Source organism: Microcaecilia unicolor, chromosome 5 (assembly GCF_901765095.1).
Source record: "Microcaecilia unicolor chromosome 5, aMicUni1.1, whole genome shotgun sequence".
In the NCBI taxonomy this organism is placed as follows: domain Eukaryota; kingdom Metazoa; phylum Chordata; class Amphibia; order Gymnophiona; family Siphonopidae; genus Microcaecilia; species Microcaecilia unicolor.
The window spans coordinates 4611922-4626782 of record NC_044035.1 but is presented as its reverse complement, the minus strand read 5'-3'; the positions used below and the strand labels follow the sequence as shown (position 1 = coordinate 4626782).

The 14861-nt window shown below is 46.6% G+C and overlaps 1 protein-coding gene across 1 annotated transcript in view; it reads left to right on the top strand.

Annotated features, from left to right (window-relative positions):
- WDR11 (WD repeat domain 11) overlaps positions 1-14861 on the top strand; it is a 165480-nt gene that overhangs the window by 59038 nt on the left and 91581 nt on the right. The window contains 4 exon segments of the mRNA XM_030202606.1: positions 811-1006; positions 2952-3055; positions 4274-4453; positions 9765-9849. Coding sequence (XP_030058466.1) covers positions 811-1006; positions 2952-3055; positions 4274-4453; positions 9765-9849 — 565 coding nt within the window.

Below are 14861 nucleotides of genomic sequence, written 5' to 3'. Positions count from 1 at the left end.
ACATGGAATGTTGCCCTAGTGGAATAGAAACATTCCATGTAGAATCTCCAATAGTAGCAACATTCCATGTAGAATCTCCAATAGTAGCAGCATTCCATGTAGAATCTCCAATAGTAGCAACATTCCATGTAGAATCTCCAATAGTAGCAACAGAATCTCAATAGTAGCAACATTCCATGTAGAATCTCCAACAGTAGCAACATTCCATGTAGAATCTCCAATAGTAGCAACATTCCATGTAGAATCTCCAATAGTATCTATTTTATTTTTGTTACATTTGTACCCTGCGCTTTCCCACTCATGGCAGGCTCAGTGCGGCTTACATGGGGCAATGGAGGGTTAAGTGACTTGCCCAGAGTCACAAGGAGCTGCCTGTGCCTGAAGTGGGAATCCAACTCAGTTCCTCAGTTCCTCAGGACCAAAGTCCACCACCCTAACCACTAAGCCACTCCTCCACTCATGTATACCTTTTTTTTGCAAAAAGGCTAAAGAATAAATCTGACAGCGAACACCAGAAATACTGCAGTTCGTGTGAGCTGCAGCGCTACTTCCCGATGGCATGCTGGCATGAAACGCTATGCATCTGCCCAACACTGCTCTTCATATGAGCTGCAGTATACTTGCTCAGTGCGTGCTGGAGCATCCCTCTCCTTGTGAGCTGTGGTGCTGCTGCCCGCTAGGGCTTCATAGATGTAGCAGTGTAATTGTAAAAAATACCTTGCTGTCATTTCAACCTATGGAAATGCATGTGCAGGCCTCCTGTCATTTTTGGAAAGTGCAAAGCCTTTTGTTCTGTTTGCTATCTCGTAGATCCAGATCCCATTCAGGAGGTGACCTATGACCTTCGGTGCCAGTGTGATGCAATAAGGGTGACAAAGACGGTGCGTCCATTCAGCATGACAGTCCATCCAGGGAACGAGAATTCAGTTGCACTGATTGTTAGTGATGGCAGACTCATGATTTGGGAACTGAAGTCCAGCACCCTATGCCGGAGCCTGCGTGCTGGGTAATTACATCAAGCACATTCTCCCTTCCATTAATTTTGTCAACAAGTTTGATTTTTGGTGCAATAGGAAAAGGAAAGGAATTTAAAATGTCTTATCGTCTTCTCATTGCTGTTTTTGGCTTCTGGCAGGTTAAGCCACCATCAATCTTTATTCACAGCTACCGGGACTTTTTTCAGCCCTGCCTTCTCTAGTCTTATGACAGTGACGGTCCTCTGTCTCGGAGACAGAGATGAAGGCCCCCTCCTGAACCTGGGCATCCCTGTGTGCTTTACCTCTGAAACCTGACTACGTAACAATAGTGTATATATGGGCCCTGCCGTTAGATTTACACACTGACTGCAAATGATACGAACTCTGGTAGCAAGAACTGCTGTGTCGGCCTTGGACTAGAGTATCTTCCTTACTTGGCAGGCTGTGCTGGTTCTGGGCTAAATTTAAGCTCCTTATCTTGGTTTTTCAGAAAACTACCTTTTGCATAGGCTGAACTGATTCAAACCCTGTAGAGAGATTAGTCATATGTATGTGTTCCACCAATACAAAAAGTAAAAAAAAAAAATACCAAAACTGGAGACAGCACTCTGATATATGCAATCAAAAAAAGAGCAGTGTAACAAATACCCACTCCTGATCAATCAATAATGTTTGTTTTGATTTTAGTTTTTAACCAACCAAAATAAATGTATGGAGCAAAGGAGGAAAAATGACCTCAGTTGTCGAAAACGTAATGATTCTGCTATTAGGGTTATCACATGTTCAATACCACAGTCCAGTTGCGATCATGGGTCTAAAAAACCTCCGAAGGAAAGTTTTATTTTTTAAGAAAATTAGGAGGGGAATACAGAGACAGCCTGTCTCCATAGAGTTACAGGTTATAAAACCTATGGTTTTCCTGCAGACAAGGCAAAGATGTTGACATACAGAAACTGAAACATCTTTAAAAGCATAAAGTAACAATGGAAAAAAATCAATGCTACTCATGTAGACTGGCAGAAAAAAAGACCAGCTCACAACATTTAAAAGCATACAAAATTTTGGCTCTCAAATTTCATCAGTAGTGCAACCTAGTAATTGTCTTATGATAGATTTGTACTATTTATTTGGCCACTCTTAGACACCAAGGATTTGCAGACACTTATTCATGCCTTAGTACTGTCTCACATAGACTACTGTAATTCACTTTAAAGGAGGAAGGCCACAACTACTTCAAAACAGTCGTTCGACTATTTTACCATATAGCATATGGGGACAGACATAAGGCTCTCAATATGTATACGTTGCAAGAAAGGCGGGAGAGAAAGGGAAATGATAGAAACATTTAAATATCTTTGTGGCATTAATGTGCAGGAGGGAGCCCTGCATGGCCAAGAAGAGGAGGAGGTACCATGCTTTGCTTTGCAAAGAAATCAGCGAGCAGCAGATTAGGCCTGAAACCAGGCTGACAGACTCTTTGCTTTAGATCCTGAGGAGATTATTAGCATTTACTTCCTTTACTTCCCTGTCCCCTATGCTCAAAAACTCTGATGTAATGGGTGTATCAACACTGTTTGTTTTTTATTTACGATGAGACTGGGGTCCTGGGGGAGGGAGGCATGGACTCTGGTTTTTATTGCCTTATCTATGACAGTGCGCACAATAGAGTGATGGGAAAACAAGCTTCTTCTGCTTCTGACACCCTAACGCCAGCTCAGAGCGGGTGTAAGGTTTACAGCAGGAAGAGTGCCCTTGTTTGGCGCTAATGTCCTTTAGCTCCTGCATTTGCTTCTGAGCATCGGGACCTGAGTTGTAGGAGCTGCACATAAGACTCATAGAGCACAGTACAATTTTGTATTCACTATCTTCACCTGCTGGTTGATGGACATAAGTTCACAAATTGTGAAATAGTCTGAAGGACTAAAGGAAAGAAAATTGTCAGATAAGTCCTAACATCTCCTTATTTATTTAAAGCAGCAATGTGAGCAGTCGCCTGTACTCCCCAGTCTCATTTTGTGGAATTCCAGTGGGATCCTTCCAGAGTAAACTTCCTGATCTCTCCCTGGACAGCATGATCGGTAAGGAGGGCAAAGAGAAGCATTCTCATTCTAATGGAGGGGTTACCTAACAGATGCAGCCCATAGAGGAGCCCATTAACACTATAGAGGTGTTACCTGAAAGGTGCAGCTTAAGGAAGGAAGTTGTTTGACAGACAGACAGACGGATGGATTGTCCTCCGCGCATTTAAGTAGCTTAAATTTCCACTCTAGTATACTGATATGAAAGAAACATAAGAATTATATTGAGTCAGACCGATTGTCCATCTAGTCCAGCCTCCTGTTTACAATGCTAGTCAGTGCATTTCAAAAGTATTTCTATTTAAATTTTTATATACCACTTGCAAGCCTGAAAGCTATTGAAGCTGTGTACATCTAGGTACAGTAGGTACCTGTCAGGATCCCCCAAAATAGCAAGATTCCATGCTGTTTACCCCTAGGGATAAGTAGCGGCTTTCCATAGATCTACCTTTTTTCCCAGGAATTTTATCCAAATTTTTGAAACCCAGCTACGGTACCAGCTTTTACCACATTCTCGGGCAACGAGTTCCAAAGCTTAACTGTGTGTTGAGTGAAATTTTTTTTAAATTAGTTTTAAATATACTATGTAATAACTTGATGCCCTTGGCCTGGATTGGCCGCTGTCGTGGGCAAGTTGCTGGGCTCGATGGACCCTTGGTCTTTTCCCAGTGTGGCATTACTTATGTACTTATGTCTTTGTAGGTTTTGAAAAATAGGTAAAGTAATAATTTGTATTAAAGAAAAATAGTGTTGTTGAAATTTCTTGGCAAACTTTGCCTTGTGATCTTGGCTGCCTTCTTACCTTTCATTTGGAAACACAGTATGAGCCTGCAAAAGCTACCATAAGGGGTTGGGAAATTACCAGAGAGATCAGTATTGACCAGAAGGTGGGTGTATAATGCTGCAGCCCCTTGTCAGGTGTTATAGCGCTACTGTCTGGCACCTGCCCTCACCTCTAGATTTGGTGGATTGACTTGTGGTTCTGCTAGCTAACAGTTCTGAGGCCTGCTTGTCAGTCTGACATTGTGACTTTCTGGTCATAGCAATTCTTGTACTTCTTAAATACTTCTGAAGGGACTGAGTTTTAGATCCTGGCTTCAACTTTTATGGTTACTTGTTAGTACAGTTTCCAGCTGTTTACTGGGGATCATACAAAGCAGTAATGTGGCCTTGTTGTATTGAAGATCTAACTCTTCTGGTTTTCCTTTGTGTGAGCAGCAGGACAGAGCCTGCTAGGGTGTGATGAATCTCAGAAGATGTCTCGGTGCCAGGAAGTGCAGCTCAAGTTCCTGCTCACTGGGCTGCTGTCTGGTCTCCCACTGCCTCCCTTTGCAATGCGCATGTGTCCCCCGCTCACCACCAAGAATCTGAAACAGTACCAGCCTCTGCTTGCTGTGGGTAAGTGTCTGATGCTGCTGTGACTACGGGGAAAGAAATGTTCTGACTCCTGGTCCTTGGTCCTGGTGCTGGTATTGCTTTTGCTGCAGTAGTATTCTGAACCAAGCTTTTCTTCTAGAAAGAACAACAGATGTCCACATTAATCAAGTCTATTCTGCCTTCCTGTCAGTGTTCGACAAATGTTACTTAATTCTGTTTATCTAGATTTAATAGACGGCTTTTCTTTGCCGGTTAGCAGGATGAAATCAATCACACGTCAGTGATAGTGATATCAGACAGCACCAACATGAATCCTCTCTTAATGCTCAGAAAGACTAACAGATCTTTGAATGCTTGCAGAAGATGCTACACAGCGGCTGTCTCTCAGTCTCAGTGGCTCTCATGGTTAGGAAAAAGCTGCAGCTTGGTTGAAGTAGCCCAGTAATGTTGCATGTCCACCCCTCTCCCCACCATTGACCACAATAAGAGGAGGAGGAGAGTGTTTGTCAAGTCACATCATCTTTCTCTGCTGCCCTGCGCCTGACTGCTGATTTCAGCCTCATTGTTCAAATCAGCGATCAGAGAAGAGGTTTTGGACAGCATGGCCCAATGTGCAGCTGCTTTCCTCTTAACTCCTTCACCTCCTCATACAGTGATCAGTATGGAGCTTGGAGAGAAGGGAAACTACAGGGCCTGGGAGGGGAGGGCCAACTAGGGGAATAGAGTAAGCTAGGGCAGTAGAGAGGAAGAGAGAGCACTGAAAGATGGAAAGAGAATTTGGGACTTTTTTTTGGAGAGGGGGGGGGTGCACAAAATTACAGAGGAGCAGTGAGAGGAAGAGAGCTGGGGGTTTTAGGGAGAGATAAAACAAGGGAGCAGAGAGAAATAGAGGACAAGGGCAGAAAAAGCTGGGGGTGTCCACTCTGTAGAGGAGATAGAGAAAGGTGGGTCTTGAACCAGCAGGGAAGAGGAGAGAAGAGAAGGAATCAAGCTTAGACAGGGGTTCAAGCTAATTTGGGGGTAGGCGTCTGGGAAGTGAGATTCTGGCAAGGTGTAAGGAGGGCAGTGTGTTTTTCCTAGCAAAAGAGGTGCCGGTACTCAAATGCCAGGCCACCCTTCAGGGGTGGGGTGAACACTGAGGGACTCACTCCACAGTAGCCAGGCCCCCTGCAACCAGTCACAGAATCTATGACAAAGGCAGAATTGGTGTCTTGAGCCTGAGCTCTTTCATTAAAACTTGTGGACATTGGGTCAGTTTTAGGAGACACTGGAAAAGGTGCCGGTACTCAGTACCCCCAAGTACCCCCTCAAAAACCCTGAAGGAGGGTGAAAACTGTGAAAGGAATGCTGTGAAGCCTGGGGTGTGGATGTGCCAGGCCTTATGATGGAGCTTTGCACAAAAGGTTTGAAATAAACTGTGCAGAGTTTTGCAGAATTTTAAATTGTTTTGTGTAGAATTTTCCCCAAAGTATAACATCTCACAGTAGAGAAATAAGGGGAGAAGCTGCTTTACCTCCTGGAGTAAGACATTTTCCCACAGGTATGGTGCAGAGAATGATGCAAGTTGAACACTGCTCCCCCCCCCCCCTCCACACAGAAGTCCTGCTTGATGTCCGAAACACACACTGAGGTTGGCACCAGAATGCTGCCAGGAAACCTAAAATACTGAAAATAGTGTCACCTTCAGTGCAGAAGCGAATTTGGGACTGCTTTGACAAAAGGTGCGAAGATGTGCAGTGAAGAGTTTTTTTTGTTTCTTATACTCGATTACTTATTGAATATTTCTGTAATTGCTCTTTTACATGAATTTTTAGGTTGTGTAGATCGTTATATTGCATTATACTTCTGTACCAGCACAGGGTTCAAAGCAGTTTACAATGTTGAGAAATAACCAGGACAAATTTCTTAAAAAGGGAAGTCTTTAACTTTCTTTTAAAAAGAGAATGCAAGAAGTTTTTCATAAATCTTAAATCATTTGGACTCCTTTCTATTCCCCTTTTGTTCCTCCTACATTGAACATTGATCTTCTGGTTTTGTTAATATATTGAAACTCCAAATGAAATAATAAGTACACTGGACATTCACCCTTTAAAATCTTAACCAATATATATGAAAATTTGAACAAAATCCTTGCTTCAGTTTACAACCAATGAAGGTCAACAAAATAGATAGAGATGCTATCATATTTCTGCAGTGAAAGAGACTCTGCTTTAATGCATTTTAAATAATTATTTCTTAGCAGATTGTGAAAATGTACAAGGGTGCGAGGTCTTTGACAATGTAATGTATTTATAATCTAGAAAAGAGAGTGATGAGTGAGGTAACTAAATTTGTAGATACAATTATTCAGAGTTTACATTTTGAACAGATGGTGAGGGGAGTTGGAGAAGGATTTTGCAAGACTGGGGGCCTGGGCATCTAAATAGCAAACCAAATTTAACGAGGACAAGTGCAAAGTGATACATATGGAGAAAATAAAATCATTGCGAGTCAAGGTGTTCCTGATAGTTGAGTAACGGTAACGGAATTCAAACATGCGTGGGATAAACATAAAGGAATCCTGTGCAGAAGGAAGGGATCCTCAGGAGTTTAGCCTAGAATGGATGGCAGAGCTGGTGGTTGGGAGGCGGGGCTAGAGCTGGGCAGACATATACGGTCTGTGCTGGGGCTGGTGGTTGGGAGGCGGGGCTAGTGCTGGGCAGACTTATACGGTCTGTGCTGGGGCTGGTGGTTGGGAGGCGGGGCTAGTGCTGGGCAGACTTATACGGTCTGTGCTGGGGCTGGTGGTTGGGAGGCGGGGCTAGTGCTGGGCAGACTTATACGGTCTGTGCCGGGGCTGGTGGTTGGGCAGCGGGGATAGTGCTGGGCAGACTTATACGGTCTGTGCCGGGGCTGGTGGTTGGGCAGCGGGGATAGTGCTGGGCAGACTTATAGGGTCTGTGCCAGAGCTGGTGGTTGGGAGGCGGGGTTGGTGGTTGGGAGGCGGGGATAGGGCTGGCCAGACTTATACGGTCTGTGCCCTGAAGAGGACAGTACTAATAAAAAAGTAGCACATATGAATTTATCTTCTTGGGCAGACTGGATGGACCGTGCAGGTCTTTTTCTGCCGTCATCTACTATGTTTACTATGATTAAGATCACCATAGATAATGAGAGAGAGCCAGTCCATCAAACTGAAACATGCTTCATTAACAGAGCAAAACCTTAAATTCATATGTTTAATAAGGTCTGTATAATGAAATATGGCAGAACCTTTTGTATATTAAAGGGAGCAATAGTAAAGCAATGAAAATATCTCTGTTGTAAGCTTCTTATATTCAGTATAATCATTGGTCCACCAACAGTGTAGTAATAAGTGAAATAGTGCATATTTCATATTCTTATCTTGTGAAGTCACGTGTATTATCAAAATGTCCATGCATTAAACCAAATACGAATCATGTTTCGAGTATTCAGTCCAGCTGTGTTCGCTTTGGGAATGGCATGCTTTGTGGTGATTATGGGCCTTCCGGAGCAGAGCAGGCAGGACTTCGAGCTTCCAGGGGGACATGTATTCCTTCCATGGAAGCACCAACAGGCCTGGACGTCCTTGAGTATTCCCTGTATATCTTTTTGAGCTTGGATTGCTCCTAAACACACACACTCACACACACTCTCTCACACTCTCTCACTGTCACACACTCACACTCTCTCACTCACACTCTCCAGTTGGGTGACCGGCTTTTCAACTAGGCCCGGGAGTCACACCAGACCAGCTCAGACTGTGCTGCATGGACTACCCTTCACCATCTGCTGGAGAGAGAGAGAATACTGAACTGTGTTGAGGCTTTGCAGGAGCATTTACAGGGTAAAGCTTACAGCTCATTGGTTTCTGTCTCCATCATCTGGTTGAGGGGCATAACTTGTCAGTTATGGGTTGGTCTGGTTGGACTCAAGGAAAGAAAATTAGGAGGCAAGACCACATTTTTTCCTTTAATGTTGATCAATAAAGGTGTCAATTTGGGGTCTGTGTCTAGTGTTGCTGAAAGTTCTCAAGTTTGTAGAATCACACCTATCCATTCCATTGTCTATTTTTATATAACTATAAAGTCTCATTTCTATCTGCTTTTCCCACCTACAATCTGCCCAGCTTTCTTTTCCCTCTCCCCCAATTAACTGAAAGCCTCTTGTTTTTTTTAAATGTCTTGTCTGGCTTAACTAGATTGTAAATAACTACTACTACGACTAATCGTTTCTGTAGCACTACTAGAAGTACACAACACTGTACACATTATATGCAGGTACTTTCTCTGTCCTTAATGGGCTCACAGTCTTAGGTTTTTGTACCTGGGGCAATGGAGGGTTAAGTGACTTGCTCAGTTTCACCAGGAGCTGCGGTGGGGATTGAACCCAGTTCCCCAGGATCTCAGTCCACAGCACTGACCATTAGGCCACTCCTACCCAAGGAGTGTCTGTGTTTCTGTACAGCACTGTGTACATTTGATTTGCTTTGTTGAAAACAGAGCTGATATGATAGCTTTCTAATAAGAACCAGATTAGAAGGAGAAAAAGGATAGATTGAGCGTGATTAGGATTACCATATGTCCGGATTTAACCTGACATGCCCTCTTTTTGAGGTCATGTCCAGATGGGTTTTGCCAGCTCTCCTGTTTGTTTGGATTTCTGGACAAACGGGCGGGCGGCGGGCCTATCCTAGCCTCCCCTTCCCTTATTTACTATCTACTGCCCTGGTGGTCTAGTGACCTCTTCGGGTCGGGAAAGAGCCCCCTCTTTCCTGCCCGGAGTGCTGCCCTTACCCTGCATCCTGTTGCTGTGACGGTCTCAGGATTCAAAATGGCCGCCGAGAGTTGACGCGGCCTCGCGAGACTTCAACTCTCGGCAGTCATTGTGAATCCCGAGACCATCACAGCAACAGGATGCAGGGCAAGGACAGAGCTCCGGGCAGGAAAGAGGGGGCTCTTTCCTGTCCCGAAGAGGTCACTAGACCACCAGGGAAGTAGATAGTAAGTAAGGGGAGGGGAATATGTGATGGGGTGGGGTGAGGATGTGAAAGGGATGGGGCAGGGGCGGGGCATGTCCTCTTTTTGAGAGGAGAAAATATAGTAACCCTAAGCATGATGGCATTCTGTTAAGATCTATATGGGAAAAAAAAAACACTAAGGAGAGAGACCCAATATGTGTAGCTGATGAGAGGCAAATGGGAAAGCTTAAGAGTGACTATGGATTGACTTACGGAATGGAATCATAATTAAATAACAAAATTCTACCTTTTAGTGTACTTTTATCAAAGTAATTTTGCTGATCTGCTATACGCTTCTTTTTTAAATTTCAGGTACGAGCAATGGTTCAGTGCTTATTTACCACCTTACCAGTGGACTCCTGCACAAGGAGCTCAACATTCATTCCTGTGAAGTGAAGTGAGTAAAGGCTTCAGCTCCATTCCTTCTATGTAGCAGCCAAGTAAATCTGTTTCAAGGAGCCTGTAGAAAGAGAAGGTCACCAGTTCCTGCATGCCTTGGCGTAGTGACTCAGCATAGCCCTAGGGGAAAAGTGTTTAAGATTTGCATGTACGTGTGGTGACCTTGCTCATCTCAGTCCCACTGCTTTATTGGATACTTCTGAAGGAGCTGAGTGTTCCACACAGACAGCAGAAAGCGATCATTGTTCACCAGGGGAAGCAAATTGAATTATAAATATTTGAACAGCTACCAAATAAGTAGTCAGGCCCACAGGAAAGAGCAGAAGAGCCAAGCAGATTTCATTCTAAAAGACGCTCTGATAACATTTTACTTGTCCTCATAGCTAGTGTGTGTCTGTCCTTGAGAAGGAAGACTCTGCCTTGGTGCAGAAGTGTTCAGAATTTTTAGCAGAGCCTTGTGGACTTGCAATAATCCAGCTGGGGTGGGTAGGCATGAACAATCGTGTACAAGAGTGTGTGAGTTGTGAAACAGATAGAACGTAGTATTGGCTGTCAGTGTTCTGTGGAATCTTTCATAGAGAGCCATTGCTTGTGTTATAATAACTACCAGCTATATGTTGCAGCTGGCTTACTGTCTGAATTGCATGCAGCGGGACAATTCCTAGTAAATGTAGGGGTAAAGGGGAGACTGTTAAGCAACTGCATGGATGAAAGGTAGTATACAGCCTGAAAAGTTTGGTCACTGCTGTACTGATGCTCCTGTTTATGGCTCATATGAATGAGATGATCCATGGAAAACTGTACGTCTGAGGAGGATGACAATGAAAATGGGAACATTAAAGTTAAGAGCCAGGCTTTCAGACAACATAGCAACTGCATTAATTTAAGCACTTGCTGTACCACCCAAGCTAACTTGCAGATCTGGACAGTTTACAGGCTAAAAACAGTGCTTAATATATCAATGAAAGGGTTGCTAACTTGTTCTGCCACTGCCCTGCCCCCAATAAATAACTGCAACAGTGCAGGATTCGGCTCCTGCAGGCCACTTTGAGGGCAGGGGGAGGGTGATAGAACAACAGGTTGCACTATTCAGCTCCCATTTAGCCAAAGCTCCCTCCGCAATCCCTCAGTATTCATATGCATCCCCTATATAGTATTACATCTAAACATATATTCTGCATAAACAGAACATGTAACCTCTCCCTCAGAAATTGGTGCTGAGCAGAACTAGAACATTTCCCCATAAAATCTACCAAACAAAAAATAGTTCCTTAATGCCCTCACCGCACCAGTTCATTGACTAGCAGAGAGACCTTAGGTGTGTATTTCTCAGTCTCTAGTGGATTGTGACAAGTGGACTGAAGCAGCTCCTCACCTAGTTGGAGAACTTGGGGGTCAGTTGAGCAGAGGGTATCTTGCTTGAGATCACATTCCCATTTCAGAGTATACTGTATAATAAATTTAGAGTAGGAAAGGTTATCAATAGAAATCAAACAAAATAAAACATGGAAAAGAAAATAAGATGATACCTTTTTTATTGGACATAACTTAATACATTTCTTGATTAGCTTTCGAAGGTTGCCCTTCTTCCTCAGATCGGAAATAAGCAAATGTGCTAGCTGACAGTGTATATAACAGTGGCGTAGCCAGAAGTCAATTTTTGGGTGGGCCAACAGGTTGGATGGGTGGGCACTAGACAGTGGTGTGCTGGTAAATGTTTAACAACAGGCTCTCTTCCCGGTCCACCTCTGCCCCCCCCCCCATCCATCTGTGCACCTCCCCTCAAAATTGCAGAGCTGGCTATAGCCGGGGAGAGAGCCGGGGGGGGGGGGGGGAGGCAATGCATTACTGTCTCCAGGAAAAAAAAATTAAATGATCCCAGGTTCCAATTTAATTCATGTTTAATGTGGGATAAAATGCCATAAATAAGTAAATAAATATAAACTTTTAATGTTGAGCACCTGATTCTCAAAGTGGACATATTCCAAACACTATAATGAAAATAAAATGATTTTTTTCTACCTTTGTTGTCTGGTGACTGTTTTTCTGATCATGCTGGCCCAGTATCCGATTCTGCTGCTATCTGTCCTCTTAACTCCGTTTCCAGGGCTTCCTTTCCATTTATTTCTTTACTTTCCTCCTTTCTTCTTCATTTCTTGCTCTATATCCATAAGTAAAAGCTGGGTCCTCTGCAGACTTGACTGGTGGATCCAGCTTCTGCCTATTTTCTTCATCCATGTGCAGTTTTTCTCCTCTCTTCCTTTTCCCTCATCTCATCTCCTTCCTCATTCTTCCATCCCCTCCATCCATGTCCAGCATTTCTTCTCTCTCCCTTCCCTCTCTTCCATCCATGTCCAGCAACCCTCCTCTCCCCTGTCCTTCCCTCCATCCATGTCCAGCAACCCTCCTCTCCCCTTCCCTCCATCCAGCAACCCTCCTCTCCCCTTCTTCCACCATATCCAGCAACCCTCCTCTCCCCTTCTTCCACCATGTCCAGCAACCTTCCTCTTCCCTCCATCCAGCAACCCTCCTCTCCCCTTCTTCCACCATGTGCAGCAACCCTCCTCTCCTCTTCCCTCCATCCAGCAACCCTCCTCTCCCCTTCTTCCACCATGTGCAGCAACCCTCCTCTCCCCTTCCCTCCATCCAGCAACCCTCCTCTCCCCTTCTTCCACCATATCCAGCAACCCTCCTCTCCCCTTCCCTCCATCCAGCAACCCTCCTCTCCCCTTCTTCCACCATATCCAGCAACCCTCCTCTCCCCTTCTTCCACCATGTCCAGCAACCCTCCTCTCCCCATCCCTCCATCCAGCAACCCTCCTCTCCCCTTCTTCCACCATATCCAGCAACCCTCCTCTCCCCTTCTTCCACCATGTCCAGCAACCCTCCTCTCCCCTTCCCTCCATCCAGCAACCCTCCTCTCCCCTTCTTCCACCATATCCAGCAACCCTCCTCTCCCCTTCTTCCACCATGTCCAGCAACCCTCCTCTCCCCTTCCCTCCATCCAGCAACCCTCCTCTCCCCTTCTTCCACCATGTGCAGCAACCCTCCTCTCCCCTTCCCTCCATCCAGCAACCCTCCTCTCCCCTTCTTCCACCATGTGCAGCAACCCTCCTCTCCCCTTCCCTCCATCCAGCAACCCTCCTCTCCCCTTCTTCCACCATATCCAGCAACCCTCCTCTCCCCTTCTTCCACCATGTCCAGCAACCCTCCTCTCCCCTTCCCTCCATCCAGCAACCCTCCTCTCCCCTTCTTCCACCATGTCCAGCAACCCTCCTCTCCCCATCCCTCCATCCAGCAACCCTCCTCTCCCCTTCTTCCACCATGTGCAGCAACCCTCCTCTCCCCTTCCCTCCATCCAGCAACCCTCCTCTCCCCTTCTTCCACCATATCCAGCAACCCTCCTCTCCCCTTCTTCCACCATGTCCAGCAACCCTCCTCTCCCCTTCCCTCCATCCAGCAACCCTCCTCTCCCCTTCTTCCACCATGTGCAGCAACCCTCCTCTCCCCTTCCCTCCATCCAGCAACCATCCTCTCCCCTTCTTCCACCATATCCAGCAACCCTCCTCTCCCCTTCTTCCACCATGTGCAGCAACCCTCCTCTCCCCTTCCCTCCATCCAGCAACCCTCCTCTCCCCTTCTTCCACCATATCCAGCAACCCTCCTCTCCCCTTCTTCCACCATGTCCAGCAACCCTCCTCTCCCCATCCCTCCATCCAGCAACCCTCCTCTCCCCTTCTTCCACCATGTGCAGCAACCCTCCTCTCCCCTTCCCTCCATCCAGCAACCCTCCTCTCCCCTTCTTCCACTATATCCAGCAACCCTCCTCTCCTCTTCTTCCACCATGTGCAGCAACCCTCCTCTCCCCTTCCCTCCATCCAGCAACCCTCCTCTCCCCTTCTTCCACCATATCCAGCAACCCTCCTCTCCCCTTCTTCCACCATGTGCAGCAACCCTCTTCTCCCCTTCCCTCCATCCAGCAACCCCCCTCTCCCCTTCTTCCACCATATCCAGCAACCCTCCTCTCCCCTTCTTCCACCATGTCCAGCAACCCTCCTCTCCCCTTCCCTCCATCCAGCAACCCTCCTCTCCCCTTCTTCCACCATGTGCAGCAACCCTCCTCTCCCCTTCCCTCCATCCAGCAACCCTCCTCTCCCCTTCTTCCACCATGTGCAGCAACCCTCCTCTCCCCTTCCCTCCATCCAGCAACCCTCCTCTCCCCTTCTTCAACCATATCCAGCAACCCTCCTCTCCCCTTCCTCCACCATGTCCAGCAACCCTCCTCTCCCCTTCCCTCCATCCAGCAACCCTCCTCTCCCCTTCTTCCACCATGTGCAGCAACCCTCCTCTCCCCTTCCCTCCATCCAGCAACCCTCCTCTCCCCTTCTTCCACCATATCCAGCAACCCTCCTCTCCCCTTCTTCCACCATGTCCAGCAACCCTCCTCTCCCCTTCCCTCCATCCAGCAACCCTCCTCTCCCCTTCTTCCACCATATCCAGCAACCCTCCTCTCCCCTTCCCTCCATCCAGCAACCCTCCTCTCCCCTTCTTCCACCATGTGCAGCAACCCTCCTCTCCCCTTCCCTCCATCCAGCAACCCTCCTCTCCCCTTCTTCCACCATGTCCAGCAACCCTCCTCTCCCCTTCTTCCACCATGTGCAGCAACCCTCCTCTCCCCTTCTTCCACCATGTCCAGCAACCCTCCTCTCCCCTTCCCTCCATCCAGCAACCCTCCTCTCCCCTTCCCTCTATCCAGCAACCCTCCTCTCCCCTTCTTCCACCATATCCAGCAACCCTCCTCTCCCCTTCCCTCCATCCAGCAACCCTCCTCTCCCCTTCCCTCCATCCAGCAACCCTCCTCTCCCCTTCTTCCACCATGTCCAGCAACCCTCCTCTCCCCTTCCCTCCATCCAGCAACCCTCCTCTCCCCTTCTTCCACCATGTCCAGCAACCCTCCTCTCCCCTTCCCTCCATCCAGCAACCCTCCTCTCCCCTTCTTCCACCATATCC